This window comes from Mastigoproctus giganteus, chromosome 1, assembly GCF_048544385.1.
Source record: "Mastigoproctus giganteus isolate SK-2022 chromosome 1, ASM4854438v1, whole genome shotgun sequence".
NCBI classification, from domain to species: Eukaryota; Metazoa; Arthropoda; class Arachnida; order Uropygi; family Thelyphonidae; genus Mastigoproctus; species Mastigoproctus giganteus.
In genome coordinates this window covers 186,354,658-186,382,526 of record NC_143575.1, presented here as the reverse complement: position 1 = coordinate 186,382,526, position 27,869 = coordinate 186,354,658, and the positions used below count along the sequence as shown (strand labels likewise).

Genomic DNA, 27,869 nt, shown 5'->3' with positions numbered 1-27,869 from the left:
TAGGAAGAATTACGAAGAAGAGTGACACAAAGTTTCTCTTCTTATTGGATAAGAAGAGAAACACGTGGATTAGGCAGCAAACTCAAGTAAAGGACATTCTTATCAAAACTAAAGAACTGAAATAGACTTGGGCAAGACACATAGCTCAAACACATGATGACAGATGTACTAAGAAAATAACAGAATGGTACTCAAGAGGAGCTAAAAGAAAACCTGGAAGACAATGGAGATGAAAAAATGAAATTCATGAGTTTGTGGGTAGTAAATGGATGGCCATTGCACAAAACAGAAGGAACTGGATAGTTGCTGGAGAGGCCTTCATCCTGCAGTGGATTGAAAATGGCTGATGATGATTGATGAAGGTACATCAGGTTTATTGTCAAATGATACAAAGGTTAGCAGGGCGGTTAAGGATAGTAATCAAGGTAAGCTACTGCAACAAGATCTAGAAAAATTAGGCTGACGGGCTGAGAAATGTCAGTTGAATATAACATTGATAAATGCAAGGTAGTGCATATGGGTAGCAGTAATCTCAGAATAACTTATCAACTGTGTAATACTGCACTCAGGTTAGTGGAAAATGAAAAAGAGCTGGGGATAATTGTGCAGTCAGATATGAAATTCTCTGAGCAGTGCAGACATGTTGCCAGGACACGCATAGTGTTTTGTCAATGATATACAGAAACTTTACTAGCAAGGATAAGGGGGCGATTATCCCCTTGTACAAGTCCATGATACAATGCCAATCTTGAGTACTGTATACAGGTCTGGAGGCCTCACTTTAGGAAGGATGTAGATCTGCTGGAACGGGTATGGAGAAGGGCAACCAGATTAGTGAAGTAACAAAAAGGTACTGTTACCTAGAAAGGCTTCAATTCTGCAAATTGCAGTGTCTGGAGACTAGGCACCTCAGGAAGATCTGAGTGATGGATTGAGTAAATTGAATGTTAATGGCGTTCTTCATCTTGCTGAAACTATACACATGAGGGGGCATAAATTCAAGTTGAAGAAGGATGGTTGCAGCATAGGTGTCTGGAAATTTGTCTTCAGTCAGTGGGTGGTTGATTGCTGGAACAGGCTTCCATCTGTTGTGGAAGTGAATGGCTTTTGAATTAAATCAAGAAATGAATCAAATTCTTGGAGGTGATAGACGGGTGTGGCATGGGTGCTGGCAGCATGGTGCAAGGTGGTGCAAGCGCGCCACCTTTAGATGTCGAAATAATAAACAATTTTTAATATTATCATTAATTTATTTAAACATATTATAACAATACAAATTCTACAAAAAAAACAAATAAAACAAATATTAATTCAAATTATTTATATAAACAAGAACAAAATTAAAATAACTCTTGCAAAACAGAATTAGACCCCTTTAATTTTTGTCATTATCTTTAAATAAAAATTGCAGTCTTCTCAGCTCCTCTGCGAATATAGTTTGGTATAGTTGCATTCATAAAATCTTCATTGCCAATGACGAAATTTCGCACCATTTTCTTTTTCACTCTGCCCGAATGTGCACACTGTACTGTGTAGACTGCACAGTACTTTCTCCCACCGATCATGAAATGTTGGCTCGGCTGTACCTGTAAATCAGTCAAACTTGATTTAATTAAGGTATCGTCACTGTCTTCCCCACACCGAGTGGAAATTGCCCGGGTTTGAATCCCGTCATTGACACAAGGAACTTTTATGGGTTTTTTTTCACTCTGTGGCTGGGTTAGTAAGTCTCAGGTGTAGATAGGATTTTTTCATCAAGAAAAACAGGCAAATCAACTAGAGAACACACGCAATTTACAGACGTAATACACATGAGTATATGTAATAACTTACCAGGTGACCCTAATGTAATACAGTAGAATGTCAATTATCCAAACTAATTGGGACCAAGGTTCAAATAATCAAACATACATGAGAATACTCATTTATACGAAACAGAATGTAATTAGGCCTACAATTAAATTATTATATGCAAGGTTATTGCTACTGTATTTTGAAATATGAAGTATTACAAAAAGTAATTGATTTAAGAAATGGTTTGTAAATAATAACCCAAAACGTTTTGAAGAAACAGTGTATATTATGTATTACATTTATTTTGAACTTACTTAATTGTTTTACATGGTTTCAACTATAAATCGCACTTTTTTTTTTCTTTTTTTTTGTATATAAACAGAAATAAACAAAATTGCACACAAATAAGAGTATAATGAATCTTGGGAAGGTTTATTTTTTAAAATTTGTAATCTTGAATTTTTCTTTGAACCATGCGAGATTCTCCTTTTTTCGTGGTGAGGTCGTGGTGAGTATAATGAATCTTGGGAAGGTTTATTTTTTAAAATTTGTAATCTTGAATTTTTCTTTGAACCATGCGAGATTCTCCTTTTTTCGTGGTGAGGTCTCCCATCCTCTTTAATAGCAATATCTCCTTAGAACTGCATTCAGACAGTTGCTCACACCATGCCATTGCAGTTTCTAGCCTTCACTGGCTTCTTTTGTCTGTGTGAGCAGGCATTGTTCCCCTCTTCTTCATCATCATCGGAATCACCTTGGTTAAAGTCAGCACGTTCTTCATCCTGGACCAAAGCAACAATTTCTTCTTCAGTTAATATATGGATAACCAGCATCATCAACATTGTTGTTTAGCTATGCCTCTGCATTATCTTGCCCACACTCGGAAAACCTGGGAATCCCTTGAAATAAAGTTACAATCTCACCTACATCTTCATTAAAATTTTGCACATGTGTGACCGCCTCTTTGGCAGCACCCCAAAGTTTACGCCATGCTTTTTTCAGATTTCTTTCTGATAACATGTTCCAGGCATCTGCTAACATCCTTAATATTGAGCTTCTTTGAAAACTCAACCACGCTCTCTTCATCTTCCTCTGGTAGCAGCAAGTGATGCAAGACTTGTATTTTGTGCATCTTTTTTTTTTTTTTTTTTTTTTTTAGTTTTTCTTTAACACCTTGATCCATTGGCTGCAGCAGGGCTGTAATATTTGGGGGGTAAAAATCTGACAATGAAATTCTCGTCAATTGAATTAATTTTTTCGAGAGGAGTGTGGGATTATGTATTATCAATAATTAAGAACATGTTCCAGGCACCTGCTAACATCCTTAATATTGAGCTGCTTTGAAAACTCAACCACGCTCTTTTCATCTTCCTCTGGTAGCAGCAAGTGATGCAAGACTTGTATTTTGTACATCTTTTTTAGTTTTTCTTTTTAACACCTTGATCCATTGGCTGCAGCAGGGCTGTAACAGTTGGGGGTAAAAACCTGACAATGAAATTCTCATCAATTAAATTCATTTTTTCAAGAGGAGTGTGGGATGGTGCATTATAAGTAATTAAGAAAATTTACCAGTTTTACCCTCATTTCACACAGAATAAAAACTTGGCTAAACCAATCCACAAAAACATTGGAATTCATCCAAGCATTTTTCTTTCCTTTATATCTTACTGGTAGGCACTTGGATTCTTGGATTTCCCAATCACCAACAATGGTAAAACATTCTGTTCACTTGCATTTGCACACACCATAACTGTAACATGCTGTTTGTTGCTTTGAAACAAGAAGCAGCGATTTTGTGTCATGATGCAAGTGATTTATAAGGGAGTGACTTCCAATTATGATCAGTTTCATCTGCATTGTAAATGTCATCCTTGGCAAACCTTCTTCCTCTGCCATTTCAAAAAAGACTCTTTAAAACTTCTGCTTCCGGGACATTACCTGATGAAGCTTCTCCTTGAATTTCAAGTTCCCTTACACCAAGACGAGATTTGAAATTTTTTAGCCATCCTGTACTGGCTTTAAATTCAGATGGGCTTTTAAAATTTTGATTCAGTTGTAAAACTTTTTCCCATAACAGAGGTCCAGAAATTGATTCATCTTGACTTCTCTTTTGTAGAAACCATAAATAAACAACTTCTTCTAATTTGTCATCACAAGCTTTGTTCATAGTTTTCCTTTTTTTTTTTTTTTTTGAGCAAAGTGTACATTGTCCAACTTTGAAGTAAACTTCAAAATTTCATTTTTTTTTTCTGCTCTTTATGTCAGATATGGTTGCTTTACCAACGTTAAAAATCTTAGCAAGAGATACACCAGTTTCTTCCTTTTCGAGTCTGTTAATAATTATCTTGTCTTCTATTGACAACACATTGTGGTTTCTTTTGTCTGTAGATGCCATTATTAACAAAAATGGGCAGCAGTATTAAAATTAAAAAGCAAAATGACACAATATTTCACTTTGAAATAGCCATGAACAAAAACTTGATCATTTAGTAATTTGAAACAAAACACCTGAAATAACTTCACACTACAGTGGCTCGCAGCAGAGTGAAAGCTAACCGCCCCCACCATACTCCCATGCTCACAATGGTACAACAGACAATGACGCAACAAGGTCACAGGAGACTATTCTGGGTCTACACAGTAGTTAAATCCAACATTTGATTTTTAACTCCTGTGATGACAAATTAAGACTATTTCTGTGCTGCGCTGCATATATCTTCAAATAAATAATCGGAAATGAATGCATCAAGCGGTAGGAGTAATATTTCAGCATAACAACCAGAGCACTAAAAGTAGATACTGTAATTTTTTTGGGCAGTGGTTCAGATAATTGACGTTCTATTGTAGTTTTTATTTTGTTTGTTTTTTTGCTCCACCTTTCAAAATATCCTACTGGTGTCCATGGGTGTGGTAGGATTTTTTTTTTTTATTATTTGCCATTACTAAAACTGAATACTAATAATATCCTTACTCTTGAAGAAAGTTTATTCATGCTTCTCTTGTCTGGCTTGAATAAAGCAATTTGTTTGTTTCTTTTAAATGCTATACCATTTGAAAATCTGAACATAGCTCTTTAATTTAACATACCATGCATCCATATACTGAGATTGTTACTTCCAGATATCTTGAATGTTATGTAACCTGAAATAACGCTCAGCTGAAATTCTTGTTGGGTGAGCTCCTTTCTTAATAAATTGGCCACACAACTGGTTCTGTCTGTCACGGATGTTTCTTGGCCATGATTGTGGAGAGTCGAAAACAAGAGCTGAAGATTCTTTTCTTTTCTTCGGTGAGGAAGTACTTTATTGCTGCATGTGATTGTGAAGCACAAGTTGCCTTTGAAAAGTTATGTTCTTATAAATGCTGAAGTAGCAAAAATGTCATCAATTGGCAGTGCATCATTTTCAAATTTGAATTTTTTTTGTGGACAGATCTCCAATAATTCGTGGTGTTATCAAAATTAATAGATGCAGTAGTAGATATTTGCAGCACTAGTTTTGTTCACTTTAATACTGAGAACTGACCAGATGTTATTACGAAAGAAGAAAGAATCGTCTTCACTATTAGAAAATAGTGAACATGATTAGCAGACAATCTCGCATACATTAATTTATTCCAGCATTCTGTAGGCATTGGGTTTAGGTTGACATACACTCTTTGGGTGTTGGATAACATATTATTTCTACCCAAATCACCCATGGAGGACAACAACCCACTGTGCTGTACTCTTCCCAACTTCTGTTGCCCCTCTTCTTCTTGCTGACACCCCTACCTTGGATGGGGGAAAAAAACATTTCTTTCCATTCCCACTTACATGTCTTCTGTTGCTATTTCTATCCATGTTGGGTTGAGGCAAGAGCTCTTGTGGTTTTCTCTACTGAATACCGATGACTGTTATGCATAGATGGATGAATTCTGTAGCTCGCTTCTGTTTTTAATCTTTGAAGATTAAATCCAATGGTGAGTAAGCCACAAATGAACTCTAGTGCCTTCGTTGGTAAGAATCTACTTGTCATCCTTAGGCTGCTAGTTTTCATTCTCTGCAGTTTAACACCCCATAAGATTAAAGGTGGTATATGCCACTTACACATCTGCCAGAAGCAAGTGTTTAATATGATACCAGTCATTATCTTTACAGTGTTGCCAGTTGTTTCTAGCCAATTAACGTCTGGTTCATTTTGTCACTTTGCTACTCTTTTAAACATTTTTCTAAAATGTAGAATGCCTTTTTTTCTCAAGTAATTATTTGAAATAATGTGCAAACTTAGCTGAGCATCATCACCTCTTCTTAGACAATGTCTGACTGTGCATTTTGCTGAAAAAATCATGACAGGAGCTAAGTTCAAATGTGTAGTTCACAAGGAATTTTACTTATGACATTACTTAGTTAATTTCTGCAGTTTAGCTAATTATGAGTGGGCTGCTTAATATCTTTAACACTAAAAAAGTCTCCTCTAAGGCACTTATTTTCCAAGCTGTGCAACCCACATATTCGAAGACTTTCCTCATATGGGTGCCCTTTTGCCGATCTTATCAGGCAAGTTAAACTGTCTTTGAACCCTTTCAAAAAGCACAATGTCTTTCTTTAGGTGCCGTCTTCATATTGAACACAGTATTCCAAGTGTGGTTTAATAATAGCCTTATATAATGGTATTATGACGTCCTTATCTCTACTAGTAATTGTTGGATAAATCATCGATAGGACACCATGGGCCTGCCTTGCAACCTGTCTACAATGCTTGGAGAACTTCATGTCTAACCATATTGTAACACCCAAGTCTCTTTCCTCCACTACCGGCTTTAGTTCAACTCCACCAAGTGGAGTTGAACTAATTCACTAATAGAGAAGACTATTAAGTTTTTTCTTTAAATAAACAAGTGTATAAATTATTTTGGGGTTACTGTTCTCCAGATGCAATACCTTACACTTTGCTGGAATAATGCATAGCTGCCATTTTTCTGACCATCCCTGAAGTCTATCTAGGTCATTCTGAAGCAGCTCTGCTTGGCGGCAATCTTTACATCATCTGCAAATTTAGACATCCCGCCCTCTATCCCTTCATCAGTGTCATTTATGAAAATCAAAAACATCAGTGGTCCTAATACTGATCCTTGGGAAACCCCACTTCATACATCAACCCAATCTGAGCAATAACCATTTATCACAACCCTCTGCCCCCTGCCCTGAAGCCATCCAGCTATTCATCTAAAGATTTTCCCTGTGATTCCAAACTGTTCCAGTTTATAAAGTAATCGTTTATGTGGGACTGAGTCATATTCTTTGCTGAAATTTGAATAAATTAGTTAAACAACCAGATTAGTTAAACATGATTTTCCCTTTACAAAATGATGCTGGGTATCCCTCAGAATTTTATTTCTGTCTAAATCCTGAATTCCACCCTTGATCATTGTCTCTATGATTTTCCCTACTACTGAAGTTAGACTGACCGGCCAGTAATTCCCCACTTCACTCTTAGAACCTCCTTTATGTATTGGAGATACATCAGCACTTTTCCAGTCCAATAGAATTAGTGGTGCTCGAATCCAGTGATGCTGTCATAATTAGCCTCAGTGGTTCAATGCACTCACTTGCTGCCTCTCTTAATATTATAAGGTATATGCCATCAACCCCAGGAGCCTTACTGGCCTGTAGGCTAGAAAGTTTTTTCTTTAAATGAACACGTGAAATTTCAACATCTTTAATTACATTTTTTTTCAACTTCACTCCCATAATTTCTCATATATAATGCATATATGATAAACGTATATTTGGGTTTAAAACAAAACACATGCAGTGATACAACATAATGACAAAACAGTTTTCACTCACATTTCTGCCTGCACTGTATGCAAGTAGTTCTAAATTTTAATATCATGTGATGATAATAGTGCCTTCTTGTTGACCAGTGTCTTTCAACCATCTGGCGTACACCTGTCAGAAGAAATGGGAATAAAAATGCTGAATGGGCAGCCAGCAATGTGATTTTATTTATAATTTCTTTTATAAACGGTAAAGCCATTGGGCAGCCATTCTCCTAATGTTTTGGAGGCTTCTTAAAAATTGAGTACTTTAAAATTTATTTACAAGTATACTTATTTTTTAACTTAAAAATTTTACAGGGAACTTGTGCTGAGGTCACAGCAAAGAAATATGATATTTCAAGACGAGCACAAGATGAATATGCTATTCAGAGTTATAAAAGAACAGCAGCTTCAGCTCAGGTATGTGTGCAGAATTGCAAATTTATTGGTTTAATAAAAAATGGAATATGAATTTCTGTGAATGAGGAAATAATTTGTTGAAAACTTTTGAGATAATAGTTGCCTGAATACTTAATTTGTGCATCATTGTGAAGATAAAAAATAAGCTGCATTTATTCATTTGGGCATTTTATTTGACAAGACAAATTCTGTACATAAAATATCAAGATTTTTCAATTTGACAATAATGTAGTGTTTTTAATATGACTAATAAACACTTCACTGAAGAAAAATACAACTTAGTTGACATTATTAATATTGGCAGATTTTACAAGTAAGCAAGCTTATACAGCATCAGCAAACAAAACTACCACATCATCTGACTATCTCCTCTAGTCATTTGCTTCATCCTTTAAATTTATTCAAATAAAACTAAATGCAACTAGGCATAATATTTTAAGGGTTTAAGATTCTATATCTATATAATATCAGTGTAGATACACCAGACAACTCTTAAAGAAAAACTACTGTAGTAGTGTGAAAGGCATCATTTCATCTGTGTCTCATATTGTGCTCATCCTTCACAACACGTTGCCCATGTATTCACTACCTCAAATAAGAATGCTTCACTAATAGAGACGACTATTATTACTTATTCTCAGTGGGCACCACCATCCAGACAGCACCATTTCAAAGCTAGTTGGCTTTTCATCGGTGGGTGGGCAGGTACCCTGGTATGAGCACAATATGAGATACAGATGAAACGATACATTACACACAAAAAATAAAGTTTTTAACCATGCAGAAACTGCTAGTGTCAGTTTTACTCATGATATATCATCAACAAACATGATTACTACCGTAGGTTTTCTTTAAGAGTAGTCTATGGTGTATCTACACCGATATTATATAGATATAGAATCTTAAAATATTATGCTTAGTTGCATTTAGTTTTATTTAAATATTATCACATAAACCTTTTGGCATCTCTCATATTGTGTGATTAACTTCACAACTGGGGTGTCATGTTTGCAATACCAGGGTAGCTGCCCACCCACCAATGAAAAGCCAACTAGCTTTGAAATGGTGCCATACTTATTTGAGGTAGTGCAATGCATGGGAAACTCGTTGTGAAGGATGAGCACAATATGAAATGATGCCTTTCACACTACTACTGTAGTTTTTCTTTAAGAGTTGTCTATGGTTTATCTACACCAATATTATATAGATTTAAATTTATTCAGACTATTCACTTTACTATAGCGCTAGATGGAAGTTTGTTGCAATGATCAGTTACTCCCTGACTGAAAGCAAATTTTTGCACATATGTATATCCTTCGGCCATTCTTATTTCAATTTATATTATGTTCCTTATATGTGTCATATGAGCAAGAGTAAGGATGCTATCAATATTTAGTTTACTGAATGCATTTAAACCCTTAAACACTTCAATCTGGTCTTCTTGCAGATGACTAGTTCCAGGTGCTGCAATTTGCTAAACTGAAGTCTTTCTTGGTAAGACTTCAGTTTGTGCCCATGTATTAAATACTCTTGTTGTACTTCTCTGCATGCATTCCATCACATCCGTATCCTTTCTAAAATGAGGTTAGTAGGTCTGTATGCAGTATTCAAGATAAAGTCTTACCACTGCCTTATACAACAGGATTATTACCTCCTTGTCTCTGCTGGCAGAATTCCTGCATGTTATCAACAGAACAGCAGGTAGGCTGTCCTCGCAGCCTACCTGCACTGCTCAGAGAACTTTGTCTCGGACGCTACAGTTATCCCTAGGCCTTTTTCTTGATTGTGGTACCAAACTGGTTTGTTATTGTGGGATTAATGCCACATGCAGCACTTTGCATTTATTAATGCTAAACCAATTTTCAGTTCATCTGTCTAAATTTTCTAGCTAGGTCTTGTTGCAGTAGCATACACTGATTCCTGTTATTAATCATCTGCAAATTAGACAGTAAGCTTGATATGTCTTCATTAACATTGTTAATAAATGTGGGAAACAATACACTGAACCCCAAGGGACTCCACTAATAACATTAGTCCGTGAAGAACAGTATCCATTAATAACCACTGTCTTCTGCCATTCAACCATCCCTTTATCTATAGCAGTAACTAATGCTACACTGCTCCAATTTTTATAGTAGAAAAGTATCAAAAGTTTTTTTATGCATCCAATTACTTTGTTACTGTTTCATAATAGCTAATAATATTACTCAGACAGTATTTCCTCTTAACAAAATTGTGCTATGATTGTCATATAACTACGTTCCTGTCAAGATGATCCTTCATTACTTTCATGATCACTGTTTCCATTATTTTCCCTTAATGGAACTCAGGTTTACAGATCTGTAATTACTCACTTTGCCATTTGATCACCCTTTTTGAATAGGTGAGAGATTCCTACATCTTTAGCCTGCAGGAACTTCCCCTGAATGTAAGGATGCTCTCATAGGTTATGACTAAAGGTTTGCTTACTGCTTTTGCTGCTTCTTTTAATATAATTGTATAGATTCTGTCGCTCCAAGTGCCTTATTTACTTTTAGTTTAACAATGTACCTTTCTTAATTACAATTAGACAAACAAGGTTATGTCTACAAAACTAGGGCAGAACTTATAAAAAAGAATCACTATCTACCACCAAACAGTAAATGCTACAATTATGGTAAATTCTTAGGGAGGTGTAATATTGTTACTGATACACACCAATATTCAAATAAAATAAAACAAGTGACAATTACCCCCAGCACTGCAAGTGCATGACATAAGGAGATGCAGCCCACAGCCACTGAAGCACGAGTATCATTTACCTATAAAATTAAAATCCCAAGACAGGATAATAAAATTAAAATCCCAAGGACTCACAAGTACCGCCTTTTCAATGGGCATTAGCAATTGTGTACTACAAAAAGGATTATATTTCATTCGTTGACAGCTATCCAGCCAAATGTGAATGGATGTCCATGTGCAATCCTGAACACAAAAAGAAGTAAAGAACAAATCAAATCTTATGTTATGTTAATTTACTGCCCTCTATAGATTAAGTAAGGAAACATAAAAAACAAAGTGTAACTGTAAGTGCAGTGGGAAAATAATTGGAGGGGAGAGAATGATCATCCTTTTTAGGAATCAGCTGGATATAAGTAAATTTTCATGCAGAAAGAAAATGACCAGTGAAATAAGGCAGTGTAAAAGGTGACACAGAACAGGAGTAGGCACTACACAGTTTAGAGAATCAGAGAAGAAATTCCATGAGGAACTGTACCGTCTTGGCATTAAGATCGTTCAGGATTCTTCTTATGGCCTGTTTAGTGTAGTAGGAGGTGATTTACCAAGATCACTGATGGAAGGGTTAGTGGAAAAGTGGGATGTTAATAAGTCATCTTTATATGTAGATGAGGATACAACAGAGATGGAAAGAATGGGTGAACAGAAAGTTGTGGCTAATAGCTTTGGGAACTGACCAGGAAGCTTGACTGGCATTAGTACAAGAAGCGAGTTTTCTGCTCTTAGCCTTTACAAAATCAAGTTTGGAGTGGCTTGTTTTCAACTGTTGCAAACTTTAGTGAAGATATAAAAAGTTTAAGATGTGAATCCAAGACAATTGCAATATCTTGAACAGCCTTAGCAAATAATTGGAAAACCTGTGATTTAGATAAATGACAATTACTTAAGAAAGAATAAGGAAAACAGGATTTAATCCATATAGGAATAATTGTAATAGCCGAATCTGAGCAAATATTCAATTAGAAGAGTTACAATTCAGCAGCAAAATTTTTATATTCTTTCTATTTTTCTATTCTTGCGATCTAAGTCTCTGATCTATTCTTCATAGATTTGTGATCTATGTCTTTTAGTTTGCTCGATACATAGTCAGTAATGTCTTCATACCTTTAAAGCATTGACACTTCTGGGATTTTCAAATGATTAAAAAAGGGAACTTGTCTGTACCAGACATGTTTGCTGCTAGGAGAATGGTAATCCGTTGGTTGGCCTTTTTTCTGCCACTACATTTCTCGCTTTTAAATGTTTTATCCAGTAGCAATTTAAAAAAGAGTCTAGTTTCATCAGCATTGAAGATGTCATTGTGGTCGTATGTCAGCAAAACATTTTTAAATGATTTTTCTTCCATTTATTTGTAGTGTCAATATCCACGGCTGCACTTTCGCCACACACTTTTTTGAAAGACAGCCCATGACGAGTCTTAAATTTCTGGCTCCATCCATCTGAACTTTTAAATTCTTCTATTTTATGTGCAAATGATTCAGCCTTAGTTTTTAAAAGTTCCCACTAGATAGTAATATACGGGAACGTTTTTTGCACACATCATCATTAGCCATTCCAAAAGTACCTTTTCAAGATCCAGATGCTTCGCCTTTCATATTCGAATCCTACCCAGTGTAGCAGATTTCTCTAAACTTTTAATCTTTTTCTGATCTTTCAGAATAGTGAACACAGTACTCTTAGGAATGCTGAACTGTTTGGCGATGTCAGTCATAGATTGCACACCATTATCTACAGCAGCCTTTCTCAACCTTTTTACTCTGAAGGAACCCCTACATAAATATTATTGTATCTACAGTTCATGGTACGTTAGCGTGATCAGTAAGTTGTAGATATAATAATCTAGTAATAATTGTCAATGCTCTTTTAAGTAGAGAATGATGTTTTTCTGTGAATCTGTTTATTTTGGCCAACTTATTAACCTACTCTTTTTGTGTGGTTCCCTCTCCCCACAAATGATATCGAGTGTAATGCAATCAGTACAGGAAACTTCAGTTTTTCCTTTTTTTTAATATTCTACTTGTTTTTTTACCTTATCCCAGTAGACCTAAAAGTCTTATCACAAATTTCTACTATACAAGATGCTAATGAGGTATGGTATGTGCATAAGTAGTTTTTTCTCCTATTTAAAACTAAAAATGACTTTTTTCCAGCCTTTCTTGAAAAAAAAAAAAAAAAAAACAGGTAAAGATTAGCTTAACTTACCTTTCTTGAAATTAATATCTTTCTTTCCTTTTCATAAATTTTAAAAACTCACAAGGCAAACATAATGAAGTTCTGTTAAATAACTAACTTAAGCCAAAATGGGATTTAATTTTTCTAAAGGTAGGCGTGTAGATTCAATTTAAATAAAAAGGTTGTAAATTGATTTTAATAAATTATCGGGTGATACAGAAGCCTATGATAAATAAAAGCTGGTCTGTAATCAAGTCACAAAGGAGGTTAGAGAGGCAAAGGCAGATTATGAGAAATCCTTGGCAAAAGATGCAAAGAAAAACAGTAAAGAATTTGTTACTTTTGTAAACTATTTATTAGATAGTATGAATCAGAGCTGTAATACTCAATATGTTCTACGTTGATAATAATATTAGTAAATTAATAAGAGGAGTTTACCTCAATATAGTACGTGGAACACTTCCGTATGATACCCTCCAGAAATTAAAACGGAAAAAACGAAAAAATCGACAACTTACCGATACATTAAAGTAAAATATAAATAATTAAAGTAAAATATAAATAATCAATTTAACACAATCAAAATCAAATTAACACAATTAAAAGAATCTAACGAAAATATCAAAACGATTTTCCTTCCTGAAGCTGACAATGCTTTTCGACCGACTGTCGTGATCACAGGAATGAAAATTACGAATCAGGCTAAACCTGCAACTTAAATAGTGATTATGTGTCTTCGCGCATGCGCGTAAAGGTCCACGCATCGGAGATCAAATATGGCCGCCGAACATTAACAGAATTCTCGTGTAATTTAATTTCAACGGTTTCTGCAATTAATAGTCGCGTATAATTACGTTGAACGTTAAGTATTTTGGCCTCGTTAAATAAAAAGTATGTTTTTCGTTAATGGCATGAAAGGCTAATTCTGACGCTGCTGAACGAGAAGCACGAACAGAGGCTTCGTGTTGATTACACGGATATTAAGAGAAAAACCGCATGGAACCCTGATAAGACGAGTCGCAATCACCGCAAGAAATGTTGTATACTAGATCATTAATTTGTGTTGCGAACGCCGAAAGAACCGAGCGATTGTTCAGTATAGTGTGTAACTTCCGTATAGGCCTAGCTATAATTTTAAATTCGGTATCTTTAAAGAATCTGTTAAGCTGTTTGTGCCACTGTTCAACATATGGGACAGAAATAAAGTATTTTTTGATATTACTATTGTTGATTGGTGCAGTATTTTGTATCCTATCCTTAGCTTGTACCCTAATTCGATTTATTGTGTTAATGGGATAACCCCTGTTCAAGAATCTGCTAGTTAATATTTGTATTTCTGAGTCTAAAGCAGAATCCGTCGTTGAATATTTATAGGCATTTAGAAATTGATTAAAGATAATCGATCTTTTGTAGGTGAACGGGTGGTAGCTATTATAATGTAGAAGCATACCGGTGTTTGTGGGTTTTCGATAGATGCTAAATTGTATTTTGTTCGAGTCCCGGGTAAGCGTGAAATTTAGAAAGTTTAATGACTTAGTATCCGTATCTTCCCTTTCCAATGTAAATTTGAGTCTAGAATGGATATTATTAAACGAATGTAAAATGTCTTGGATAGTACTACTATCGGTAATAACTAGAACATCGTCTAAATACCTCCCATAGTATGTGATACGGGGACGAAAAGGTGTCAAATGTATCTGCTCAATCGTTGAGAGATAGATCTCTGACATTAAGCCACTCAGGCTCAAACCCATTGGTAATCCAAAAATTTGTTTGTACACCTTGTCTCGAAAGGTGATGTAGTTAGCCTCAACTAATAGTTTAATTAAGTGAAAAATCTCCTTTATAGGCAGCTTCGTATAATTAATCGGTGTCGAGTTTTTATTTAACATATCCCAAATAATATCTAATGTGTATTCAACGTTTACATTCGTATATAATGAGGTAACATCTAATGAGAATAAATTGTCATTGTCGCCGAGTCTACAGTCTTTAAGATTATTAAATAATGTATCGTAATTCTTAATCCCAAATTGTATAACCTGTCTAAAAGGTTTTATAATGTTATATACATGTGTGGCTAAGGCTGAAAATGCCGAGTTCCTGTAGGAAACAATAGGTCGAATCGGAAATCCAGGCTTGTGTAATTTTACCTGACCAAAAAGTGCAGGAATATTGTATGTTCTGGACTTCAATTCCTTCAACTGAACCATAGTAATGTAGTCGTTTTTACGATATGTGGTTAACGTTTTATTGTATTGATTTACCAAATTGGTAAACAGTGTCGGGTCCACTTCACAATAAGTGGAGGTATCAGATACAACTGAATCTAACTTATTAATATAATCATGTTTATCTAGTATTACCACTGTATCTCCTTTATCTGCCCTCTGTATAATAATGTCCTTATTTTCTCGAAGTTCTCGTAAAGCTGAACTGTCATGTGTATTCAATTTAGGAAGTCGCGTTTCTTTTATGTTATTCACTACTTGGTTAACTTGTTGAATAAATATATCTTTTTGTGGAACACTACGAAGTCCAAATTCAATATCAATTACGCATTGTTTTTTTGGCAGCTTTCGAGGTGGTAAATTATAATTTAATCCTTTGGATAAAAGTGAGATCTGGTCCTGCGATAGTGTACACGAGGAAAGATTTGTAACCTGTTGATATGTCGGTTCGTTGGATACTGGGTGAGGGGGTGTTCGTGAGCAGGCAGTATGGCATTAAGGGCAAGTTTACTAATTTTGTAAACTATAGACGGAAGGGGGGTGAATCAGATTGGTCCACTTGATATCGATGGTTTGACTGTTGATGATCCTGCTCAGATAGCTGGCAGACTGAATGAGCATTTTGCATCTACATTCACACATGAGGAATTCTTAGGGAAGTGAAGGCCAGAAGCTAATCAAACTGTAACAGAAAGTTAAATGATTTTGTAATAACTGAGAGCAAAGTGGAGGAGATATTGTTGAAGTTAAACATAAAAAACGTACCAGTGGTGGATGGAATCTATCCAGTTGTATTAAAGAAGGCTGAAAAGGAAGTAAGTAGGTCCTTAGCCGTGATTATGAGGGCATCCTAGAACTCAAGGGAGGTCCCCACTGACTGGAGATGTGCAAATGTATCCCCAATTCACAGAGGGGGAAATGAAAGGTGAAGAGTAATTACAGACCTGTTAGTTTAACTTATGTTCCAGGGAAAATAATGGAGTCACTGGTTAAAAAAACACTGCATGATCATCTAGACAAGACACAGATGAATTTGTTAAGGGGAAGTCTTGTCTGACCAATTTGATTGGATACTATGATGTGGTCACAAAGGAACTGGATGAAAAAAATAATTCTTAAATCATATACTTGGATTTTAGGAAAGCTTTTGATACTGTTGCATATGGAAGACTACTGTACAAATTGGAGCAGGCAGTATGGCATTAAGGGCAAGTTGCTGTCATGGATAAAGGGATGGCTGAGTGGGAGAAGAAAGAGCAGTAATCAAATGACACTGCTCTTTGTGGGCTAAAATTATTGAGTCCCCCAGGGGTCCCAACGGCCCATTGTTGTTTTCTGTATTACCAATGATATTGACGAAGGTATATCAGTCTTAAGGTCCAAGTTTGCAGACAATATGAAGGTTGGTAGGGTTGTTAATGACAGCAAGGACAGTACGCTACTGCAACAGGATCTAGAAAAGTTGAGCAGATCGGCTGAGAGGGGGCAACTGAAGTTTAACATTTAGAAATGCAAAATACTGTATATGGGTAGCAATAACCCCAAAATAACATACCAACTGTGCAGTACTACACTAAATGTAATATTGGTGTAAATACACCATAGATAACTCTTAAGTGAAAAAACTACGTTAGTAGTGTAAAAGGTCATAATTTTATCTATATCTCATATTGTGCTCATCCTTCACAAAGAGTTGCCATGTATTGCACTACCTCGAATAAGTATTGCTTCATTGCCAACGTAGTTTTTTCGTTTAAGAGTTACCTATGGTGTATTTACACCAATATTATATAGATAATTTATACTCTTAAATATATGATGCCTCGTTGCATTTAGTTTTTACTTAAACATTATCATGTACACCTTTTGGCATCTCTCATATTGTGGGATTATTTTCACAACTGGATTGTATGTCTGCAATACCAGGGTACCTGCCCACCCACTGATGAAAGGCCAATAAGCCTTGAAACAGTGCCGTCTAGGTGGTGGTGCCCACTGAGAATAAGTAACAATAGTCTTCTCTTCTAGTGAAGTGTTACTTATTCAAGGTAGTGCATTACATGGCAACTTGTGAAGGATGAGCACAATATGAGATACAGATAAAATGATGCCTTTTTACATTACTGAAGTAGTTTTTTCATTTAAGAGTTATCTATGGTGTATTTACACCAATATTATATAGATAATTTATACTCTTAAACATATGATGCCTTGTTGCATTTAGTTTTTACTTAAAGTACTACATCCAGGATAGCAGAGAATGGAAATGTCCTGGGGGTAATTGTGCAGTCAGATATGAAGTTTTCTGAGCTGTGCAGACAGGCTGCAAGAGTAGCTCATGGAGGGGGGGGGATCTTGTCAATGATATATAGGAATTTTGCTAGCAAGGATAAGGAGGTAATTATCCCCTTGTATAAGCGAATAGTCAAGCCACACCTTGAGTACTGCATACAGGTCTGGAGGCCTCATTTTAGGAAGGAAGTGGACCTGTTGGATTGTTTACAGAGAATGGCAATGAAATTGGTGAGTGGAACAAAGGTTGCTCTTCCAAGAAATGTTTAAGTTCTGCAAATTGCACTGTCTGGAGACTAGGCACCTGCAAGGTGATCTGATTGAGCTGTATGAGGCCTTGAATGGTTTGAGCAAGCTTAGTGCTGATGGGATTCTTCCTCTTGCTCAGATTCCAGACCTGAGGAGTCAAATTCAAATTGAGGAAATATAGTTTTAGAATATATGTGTGAAAATTTGCCTTTAGCCAGCGGGTGGTTGATTGCTGGAAGAAACTTCTGTCTACCGTTGTGGAAGTCGACAGCTTAAATAAATTCAAGGCTGAACTAGATAAATGTTTTTGAGTGAATGAATGGGTGAAACGAGAAGTTTTTTTTGTTTTTTTGGCTGATGCTTTGGGGTAACTTGCTTTCTTTCATCATATTCTTTTACTAATGCTATCATTGATGTTAATAGAAAGTGAGAAAATTGAGTAGTTATACCATCTAAAATAAGAACTGATACTGAGTGTAGTTTGTACTACCAATTGCTTATACTGTTCAGTGAAAATTTTTAATATTTTATTAAGACCTTTAGAAGACATATCTCTGCCACCACGATAGCAGGGTGTGTGATCATAATCTGACACCTATCTTAATTATTTTAAATATTGATGTACGTATTTTGTCATAATGGCCAAGGACAGTTGTTTTTGTTTCCTCCAACCGTCTCTTCTTGTTACTAATTAAATTGTATGTACTTTCACATTTGACTATAGTCATTATGGTTCTTTTCTTTAAGATTCTTAATTGTTTAGGTAATATTATAAATGCTTTGACAGAAAATAATTCTCTATTGCAGCATTTCCTAAACTGGGGTCCGAAGATCCCTGAGAGGTTTGTAGACAGGTCCAGATGGTCTGCGAAATGTTCAGAAGGTATCAAGTAATATGTTTGTATTTTCTTAAAAAATGCAGATGATACAATGGTTGGCAGGGTTGTTAATGACAGTGAAGACAGTATGCTACTGCAACAGGATCTAGAAAAGTTAGAAAAATGGTCTGAGAAGTGGCAACTGAAGTTTAACTCTGTGGTACTACACTTGGAGAGGTGGAGAATGAAAAAGATCTGGAGGTAATTGTGCAGTCAGATATGAAGTTTTCTGAGTAGTGCAGATGGGCTGCCAGATTAGGTTGTGGAGTTTTGTCAATGATATATAGGAATTTTGCTAGCAGAGACAAGGAGGTGATTATCCCTTTGTATAAGGCAATGGTCACGCCACACCTCGAATACTGTATAGAGGTCTGGAAGCCTCATTTTAGGAAGGATGTAAAGTTGCTAGAATGAGTATAGAGAAGAGCAGCAAGATTGGTGAGAGGCCTTAAATCGCTTACGAAGAAAGGCTTAAGTTTTGCATGTTGCAGCATCTGGAGGCTAGGCACCTTCGAGGTGATCTGATTGGGGTGTTTAAGGCCTTGAATGGTTGGAGCAGGCTTAATGCTGACAGGATACTTCCACTTGCCCAGATTAAGAACCTGGAGGGGCATAGATTCAAATTGAGGAAAGACAGTTGTAGAATAGATGTGTGAAAGTTTGCCTTTAGCCAGCAGGTAGTTGATTGCTGGAACAGAGTTCCATCTATTGTTGTGGAAGTTGATAGCTTAAATAAATTTAAGGCTTAACTAGACAAATATATGGAGTGATCGGATGGGTGAAATGGGTAGGTTTTTTTTTGTTTTTTTTTTTGACTGATGCTGTATAAGCTTGCTTTGTTGCATCATATACCTCAGCTAATGCTAATGCTGAATATATTGATAGAATCACAACAAATTTTATTATAGGACGTTACTTATTTTCAATACGATTAGTATATATAATTGTATACATATTTCAAATTATTCCCTTTATGTATAGCAAATTAATAAATAAAGTTATTATTATATATCTGTATAAAAATAAGAGTAATGTTGAGTTTTCACACATTTGAATTTTCTTTTCAGAAAACCCAGAAAGTGTTCATATATATATATGTGCGTGTATATATATATATATATATATATATATATATATATATATATATATATATATATATATATATATATTTTTTTTTTTTTTTTATGTATTTATGTAGGGGTCTGCAAATTTGTTTTGATTTTTAAAGGTTTTAAAGGAGTCTGGTAACCTAGGTTAACATAAGGTTTCTTTAACCAGGTTAGTTAAAGGGTTTGCTGGTCGCCTTCTTTTCTGTTACCTTTCCTAAGCACCTAATTTTCATTTTCTAGAGAAGTCTCTTCCTTCTCCTCAACTTCATATCCTCTTTTTCCTTTCCCCTCCCTCTCTCCCCTATTTCTCCCACTTATTCCTGTTTCAGTTCTCAACTGTACCCAGGAGGGTTTTCAGGTAATCCCTGAAAGCTCCAATAAGAGTATGGTGTATGATTCTTGGTGTACCTCTACGTGGCTAGGGTCAGGGGACCAGGTGTTCCCCACTCCCCTGGCTGCAAAGTCACCAGATGCTGGCACTCAACATTCAAGAGAATCACACACAACACACCCACACTCTCATATACCACCGGCTTTGGCACATGCCTTACAGATGAAACTGCAGCATATAGGACAAACCCTGGAGATTGCCTGAAAAAAAATAAATATCTTGAATACTTTGTCCTTTCTGTATTTATTGTGTTGCCATATTCAAATTCTTCATTCCTTATATCTGTGTGGTACTACATCTCTGATATCCCAACAGTGTCCTCATTTGATGTCTTCACCAGTACTTCAAATTCATTAAATTTATTTACTATGCTCCTTGGTGCAAGTATATGTACTTGCATATACTTGGTGTATATATGTACCTGTTCTTACTCTTAAATTATCTTAACACATCCCATGTATTTACTTGTTCCATATGACTCCCAGCAGTCCTTGATATCCCTGACACCTTGCTTTCCAGGCTGTTGCTCTTTCCAATAGAAGCAATACAAGAATCACTTTCACCTGCCTATTATTAATCTGCTAGTCTGTGTACCCCACCCAACCTAACAATTGTCCGACTCACCTAACACTGCCTCAATAGCATCAGCAAATATTCTTGCACCCTTTCTATTTAAGTTATCCCATCCCTGTAGAAGCAGACTCTCCTGCTTCTACAGCACATTCCTAAGTGCAGATCATGATTATGCTGAGAACATCTATCCCATGAGTCTTGTAGAGTCTCTCCAGGGCTGAATAGATTGACAAAGCTCGCATCATATATTCCCTCCTATCGTGTCTGGGCAGAATTGCAGACACTTTCAAATTTCACCCTAACTTGTGTCATTTTTTCAACATTGCTCTGTACTTTTTAAGTAAGTCCACAACTCTACTCTTAATATCATTAGTGCCAACATATACAATACAGTAAACCCCCGCTATTCGCGGGGGTTACGTTCCTGAGAAATGCCGCGAATGCTGAAAACGCGAATACTGAGTTATGGCTCCCATAGTAATAAAGGGGTTCCGTTCCAAAGTATATAAGAAAAACTAGTCTAAAATTTTGTCTATGTATGTATTATATGTACCTTCATAATATGGCTATGTACATAGACAGTACATAGTGAAATGCAAGCATATGGCATCGAAATGAAAATAAGAAACAATTTAATATTAAATGTAATATTTATTAGAAATTTCACACAAATCTTTCAAACCAGCGTCTTTGCTAGCTAAAAAACCTATCCCGCCAGTGCTATCACCAGTTTCGCTAAAGCGTTGATAAGGAGTTTTGCGTTTTCACGAATGATGAGTGAATTTAACGGAATTTTATTTTGAGTTCGGTCTTCTATCCACAGATTTTAAGCTTTTTCCATTTTTTCTAATTTAACATCACGAGTTACAGAGCACATTTTTGAAGCAATTAGTGCGTTTTCACGGACACTACGGCGCATTTTTTCTTCCGATTTTTTGATTGATCGTACCGTTGAGTCATTGATTTTATAATGTTTTGCCACTGAGGAGACACTTTCACCATTAGAAATTTTATCTAATAACTCAATTTTATTCGCTAATGTCATCACCTTCTTTGATATTTTCACATTTCTCTTGTTATTCGTAGTCATATTTTTGTAGGGGTTAGAAAGAACTTGTCCACAATCAAGTCACTTTCTTCCGTTAACACACTCGAAAAAGTCTGTTTTACACTGCAAAACGGTAGATTTATCACTTTTGTAAGCATATCAATTTATAAATTTATTCAATTTATAAGCATATAAATTAAAACCAAACGACGAAACCTTCCGCATAACACATATTGAACAAGGATTAGCGAGAAACATCCACGCTCGCGATTTTGTCACCCCTCTCCCCCCACCCACTGAGCGCTGTTTTGACCGGGAAAGATAATTTTAGCCACGCCCATGTTTTTTTATGGCGGAAAATATTCACGGCGCTTTAAAATTCACATTTTTTAGGTTTCATTTTATATTAAATCGGCGATCGCGAATACGCGAAACCGCGAATACAGATACCGCGAATAGCGGGGGTTTACTGTATCATCTTTTGTGCCCATGAAAGATTATATATGCAAGAAAGGGTGCAAGAATGTTTGCTGATGCTATCGAGGCAGAGTTAGGTGGGTCAGAAAACTGCTAGATTGGGGTGATACAAGGACTAATAGATTAACAGTAGCCACTGGCAGAGGTGAAAGAGATTCTTGCACTGCTTCTATTGGAATGAGCAGCAGCCTGGAAAATAAGATGCACGATATTTCAGAGACTGCTGGGAGTCATTGCGGTACAAGTAAGCACATGGGTTGTGTTAGGGTAGCTAAGAATAGAAATAGGTGCATGTATACTTGCGTGTACACCAATGCTAGGAGTTTAGTAAATAAATTTGATGAATTTGAGGTATTGCTCAAAACATCAAAGGCAGATATTGTTGGGATATCAGAGACGTGGTGTCACACAGATATAAAGAATGCGGAACTGGAATTTGGGGAATACAATGTGTATAGAAAGGATAGACAGGACAGGAGGGGAGGAGGGGTTATGCTATTAGTTAAGAAACACATAAAGTCCAAGGAAGTGAAGCCAGTCGACATCGATGGACAGAGCAGTGTCGAGTCAGTTTGGTGTGACATAAGTTTATACAAATAAACACATGGGTTGTAAATAAATTTGATGAATTTGAGGTATTGCTCAAAAGATCAAAGGCAGATATTGTTGGGATATCAGAGACGTGGTGTCACACAGATATAATGAATGCAGAACTGGAATTTGGGGAGTACAACATCTACAGAAAGGATAGACTGGATAGGAAGGGAGGAGGGGTTATGCTATTAGTTAAGAAATACATAAAATCCAAGGAAGTGAAGCCAGTGGAAGGAAGTCAGTAAACCCTTATCCATAATTATGAGAGCTTCCTCGCATGGACTGGAGATGCGCAAATGTGACCCCAATTCACAAAGAAGGATCAAAGGCTGACACAAGTAACTGTAGACCTGTGAGTTTAACTTCTGTTCCAGGAAAATTAATGGAGGCACTGGTTAAAGAAGCACTGCAGGATCATCTAGACAAGACTTCAGTTATAGCTCGGACACGGCATGGTTTTGTTAAGGGGAAGTCTTGCCTGACCAATTTGATTGGATACTATGATGCAGTCACAAAAGAACTGGATGCAGGGAATAACTTTGATATTATATACTTGGATCTTAGAAAGGCTTTTGATACTGTTGCACATGGAAGACTGCTGCACAAATTGGAGCAGTGTGACATTGGAGGCAAATTGCTGCTATGGATAAAGGGGTGTCTGAGGGGGAGAAGACAGAGAGTGGTAATCAATGGACACTGCTCATCGTGGACTAATGTTATTAGTGGAGTCCCTGAGGGTTCAGTATTGAGTCCATTATTGTTTTCTGTATTTATAAATGATATTGATGATGGTATATCAAGCTTAATGTCCAAGTTTGCAGACAATACGAAGGTTGGCAGGGTTTTCAAGGACACTACTGACACTATGCTGCTGCTGCAACAGGATCTGGAAAGGTTGAACAGATGGGCTGAGAGGTGGCAAATGAAGTTTAACGTTGACAAATGTAAAGTACTACGTATGGGAAACAGCAACCCCAGAGCAACGTATCAACTCTGTGGTACTACACTGACAGTGGTAGAGAATGAAAGGGACCTGGGGCGGTTGTGCAGGCACATATGAAGTTTTCTGAACAGTGCAGATGGGCTGCAAGAGTAGCTCATGGTGTATTGTCGATGATATATAGGAATTTTTCTAGCAGGGATAAGGAGGTGATTATTCCCTTGTATAAGGCAATGGTCAGGCCACACCTAGAGTACTGTATACAGGTCTGGAGGCCTCATTTCAAGAAGGATGTAGAGCTGCTGGAACGAGTACAGAGAACGGCAACAAGATTAGTGAATGGAACAAAGGGGTGCTCTTACGAAGAAAGACTTAAGTTTTGCAAATTACAGTGTCTGGAGACTAGGCACCAGCGAGGTGATCTGATAGAGGTGTATAAAGCCTTGAATGGTTTGAGCATGCTCAATGCTGATGGGATTCTTCCTCTTGCTCAGAATAATCACCTGAGAGGGCATAAATTCAAATTGAGGAAGGACAGATGTAGGATAGACGTGAGGAAATTTGCCTTTAGCCAGCGGGTGGTTGGTTGGTGGAACAGACTTCCATCCCTTGTCGTGGAAGTTGATAGTCTAAATAAGTTTAAGGCTCAGCTGGACAGGTATTTCGAATGAACAGAGGGGTGAAGTGGAAGTGGTTATTTTTTATTTATTTATTTATTTATTTTTTTTTTTTTTGGCTGATGCTGCATAAGCTTACTTTCTTGCATCAAATGCCTCTACTAATGCTAATGCTAATTTGTTCCCATTCTGCCTATCCTTTTTGCACAATATATTTCTCATTTCCCTAACAATAGATTCACCAATAACATCTATCTGGTGTTCCTGTGGAACCAGCACATTATGCCTTGGGTTTTTGCTGCTGCATTGCCTGATGATCAAGTGCAAGCTCTGGCTTCAATGTGGCCAGCTGAGAGATTTATCCCCCCCCCCCATACAGGAAGAGTTCATGCTTGTGAGAGTGCAAATTGGCCATACGCATTTAATATACCTCTTTTTATTGCTAGGAGAGCATCCCCCACGTTGCTTGCATTACAGTTCCATGCTTACTGTTAAATGCATTCTAATTGAGATTTTACTCATTACCTTTCGGCCAGAATTGCATATTTCAGATCATTGTTTAACTTACATGAACCTATGCAACTAATTCATATTATTGGAGATGAAGCTAGTTTATCAGATTTTTTTACTTAATAAAAAATTATCAGTTTATACATGCATTTCTAGATTGATTTCGTTCCATAGGTTGATCAATGCTCCAATGCAGGCACAATTTGGCCATAGTAGTCAGTGCATCATGAAATCCTCACATTAACAACAACCAGCCAATTTCTATGCTCACTGTCTTAAGTCATTTTTTATTTCTTGGGAGAAAGAAAAAAAAAATGCAATGCTCTGGCTTTTCTGCTAAGTAAATGAGGCACCTGGGAATGACAGGTGCTTCATTAAGGAAACAGCAAAAGAGGTAAGCAAACCTTTAATCATAATTATGAGAGCATCTTTGGATTACATTATGAGAAGGAGACTAGGCACTTGCAAGTTGATCTGATTGAGGTGTTTAAGGTCTTTAATGAATTAACAAGCTCAATACTGATGGGATTCTATCTCTTCCTCAGACTGGTGACATGAAGGGGCAAAAATTCAAACTGAAGAAGGACATTTGTAGAATAGATGTGAAGTTTTCCTTTGGATGATTATCCAAACAAAGTTCCGTCTGTTTTTGTAGAAGTTAATAGCTTAAATAAATTCAGGGAAGAACTACACAAACTATTGGAGTGAACTGGTATGAGAAATGGGAAGAATCTTTTTTTTTTTTTTTTGTTTTTTGTTTGTTTGGTTGGTTGATGCTGTATAAGCTTGCTTTCTTGTATTTTTTTTTCTACTACTACTAATGCTAAATGTACACTACTACATGTGGGTAAAAGTAATCACACAATAACATACTAATTGTGCTGTACCAGGAAGAAAGAAAAACTAATGAAAAAAGGTAATGAAGAACCTAGATGCAATTGTGTGGTCAAACATGAAGGTCTCTGAACATTTCAAGGATTGCTGCTGGGACAGGTATCGGTATTCTGTAAATAATATACAGGAATTATAGTGCAGGATGAGGTTATTATCCTGTTTTATATTACTTCACTTAGGTGGCAACAAACATGTAGAGTGGTTCTCTTCAAGACGCCTGGACAGCGTGAAGAGAAAAAGACCAAACCCTCCAGCATATGACACATTACAAAACAAATGGCCCTCAGTCCCCAGCAGCTTTCACTCCCCTCTTACGACAGCGAGAGGATCAGAGTGGAAGCAGAGGGTGCTGAGAATCTCTGGGTACGACCACGCTGTCATGCACGGAAACTGAACTTGGCCTGTTATAACATAAGGTCACTCATCAGTGAAGACAGGATATTAGAGCTGGAAAAGGAATTAGAAAATGTGAATTGGAATATCATCGGTTTGGCTGAAACAAGAAGAAGAAGAAATGAATCACTTATAAGTTTATCAAGTGGAAATCTGCTGTACACCAATGGAAACAGTGAAAGGAGTGAAGGTGGAGTTGGATTTCTGGTCATTATTGATTTTAAAAACAACATTTTGGAATTCAAAAGTACATCAAAAAGAGTGTCAAGACTAATACTTAAGATTTCTAAGAGGAACAAGCTAAAGGTTATAATGATTTATGCACCAACATCGAGCCACGATGATGAAGAGGTTGAAGAAATGTACACCGAAATTGAGAGTCTTCTAGATGAGCAGAAAACCCACTACACTATTATTATGGGGGACTTCAATGCTAAGGTTAGAAAAAGGCAAAACAGTGCAGAAAGGGGAACTATAGGAAATTTTGGAATTGGTGAAAGAAATTAAAGAGGTGAAAGACTTGTGGAATTTGCAGAATCTCAAGGATTGTCAATAATGAACACTTTTTTCAAGAAAAGGGTGAATAGAAAGTGGACATGGAAGAGTCCAAATGGATTAACAACTAATGAAATCGACTTCATCCTCACTAACAGAAGGTATATTGTGAATGATGTTACTGTCCTGAATAAGGTAAATGTTGGAAGTGATCACAGAATGGTAAGATGTACACTTGATATAGATGTAGGAAAGGAAAGGAAAAAACTGACTTGAGTAAATAATACAAAGGTCATTGAGATAATAGAAGAGGAGAAAAAGCATTATGTACTGGAATGCAAGAACAAGTTTGAGCTTCTGCAGACTGCTCAGGACCAAGATATCGACGAGGAATATTACAACTTTCTGAAAGTGATAAAGCCCAATAAACCTATAGGGAAAAAGAAATCCAAAGAAGAAAAAATTAGTCGATATCTTGGTCCTGAGCAGTCTGCAGAAGCTCAAACTTGTTCTTGCATTCCAGTAAAAAATTGAAGGAAAAAATTGAGTATACTGAGTTATGCAAAGCCATTAGAAAGAGACTCAGCGAGGACATAAGAAGATTTAACACAAGAAAAGTAGAAAACAAGCAGTAAAGGAAAACAAAGGATTTAAATCAGCAGCCATGAGCAGTAATACAGAAAGACAAATGATACTGAAACTGAAAAATAGCGATGGTGTACTTATAAACAGCAAAGAAGGCATAATTCAAATAGCAGAAGACTACTATAGAGAATTATACAAGGATTGAGGGAATGATGCCAGCAGTGGGGAAAATGGATTGCAAAGTAGCAACACATACGACATACCCGATATTCTTCCTGATGAGGTAGAACATGCATTGAAGAAAATGAAGAATCAGAAATCCCCTGGGGAAGATGAAGTTACTGTAGAGTTGTTAAAATTGGGATGAAGAGACATAACACAAAAACTGGCAAGGCTCTTCACAAAGTGCATTAGAAAAGGTGTGATGCCTAAGCACTGGAATAATGGAATCATAGTTTTGCTGTATAAGAAAGAAGATAAATTGGAAATTATAGACTAATTAGCTTGTTATCCCACATCTACAAGTTGTTCACAAGGGTCATTACTAACAGATTAGAAAGAATACTTGATGAGAATCAACCGAAAGGGCAAACTGGCTTTAGGACAGGATTCTCAACTATGGATCAC

The 27,869-nt window shown here is 36.4% G+C and overlaps 1 protein-coding gene across 1 annotated transcript in view; it reads left to right on the top strand.

Moving 5' to 3' along the window:
- The window catches only part of Acat1 (Acetyl-CoA acetyltransferase 1), a 223,404-nt gene that overhangs the window by 134,911 nt on the left and 60,624 nt on the right, over positions 1-27,869 (top strand). Inside the window, exon 8 of the mRNA XM_090383498.1 lies at positions 7,915-8,016. Within this exon, the coding sequence (XP_090239624.1) occupies positions 7,915-8,016 (102 nt within the window). The remainder of the gene's footprint in view (positions 1-7,914; positions 8,017-27,869) is intronic.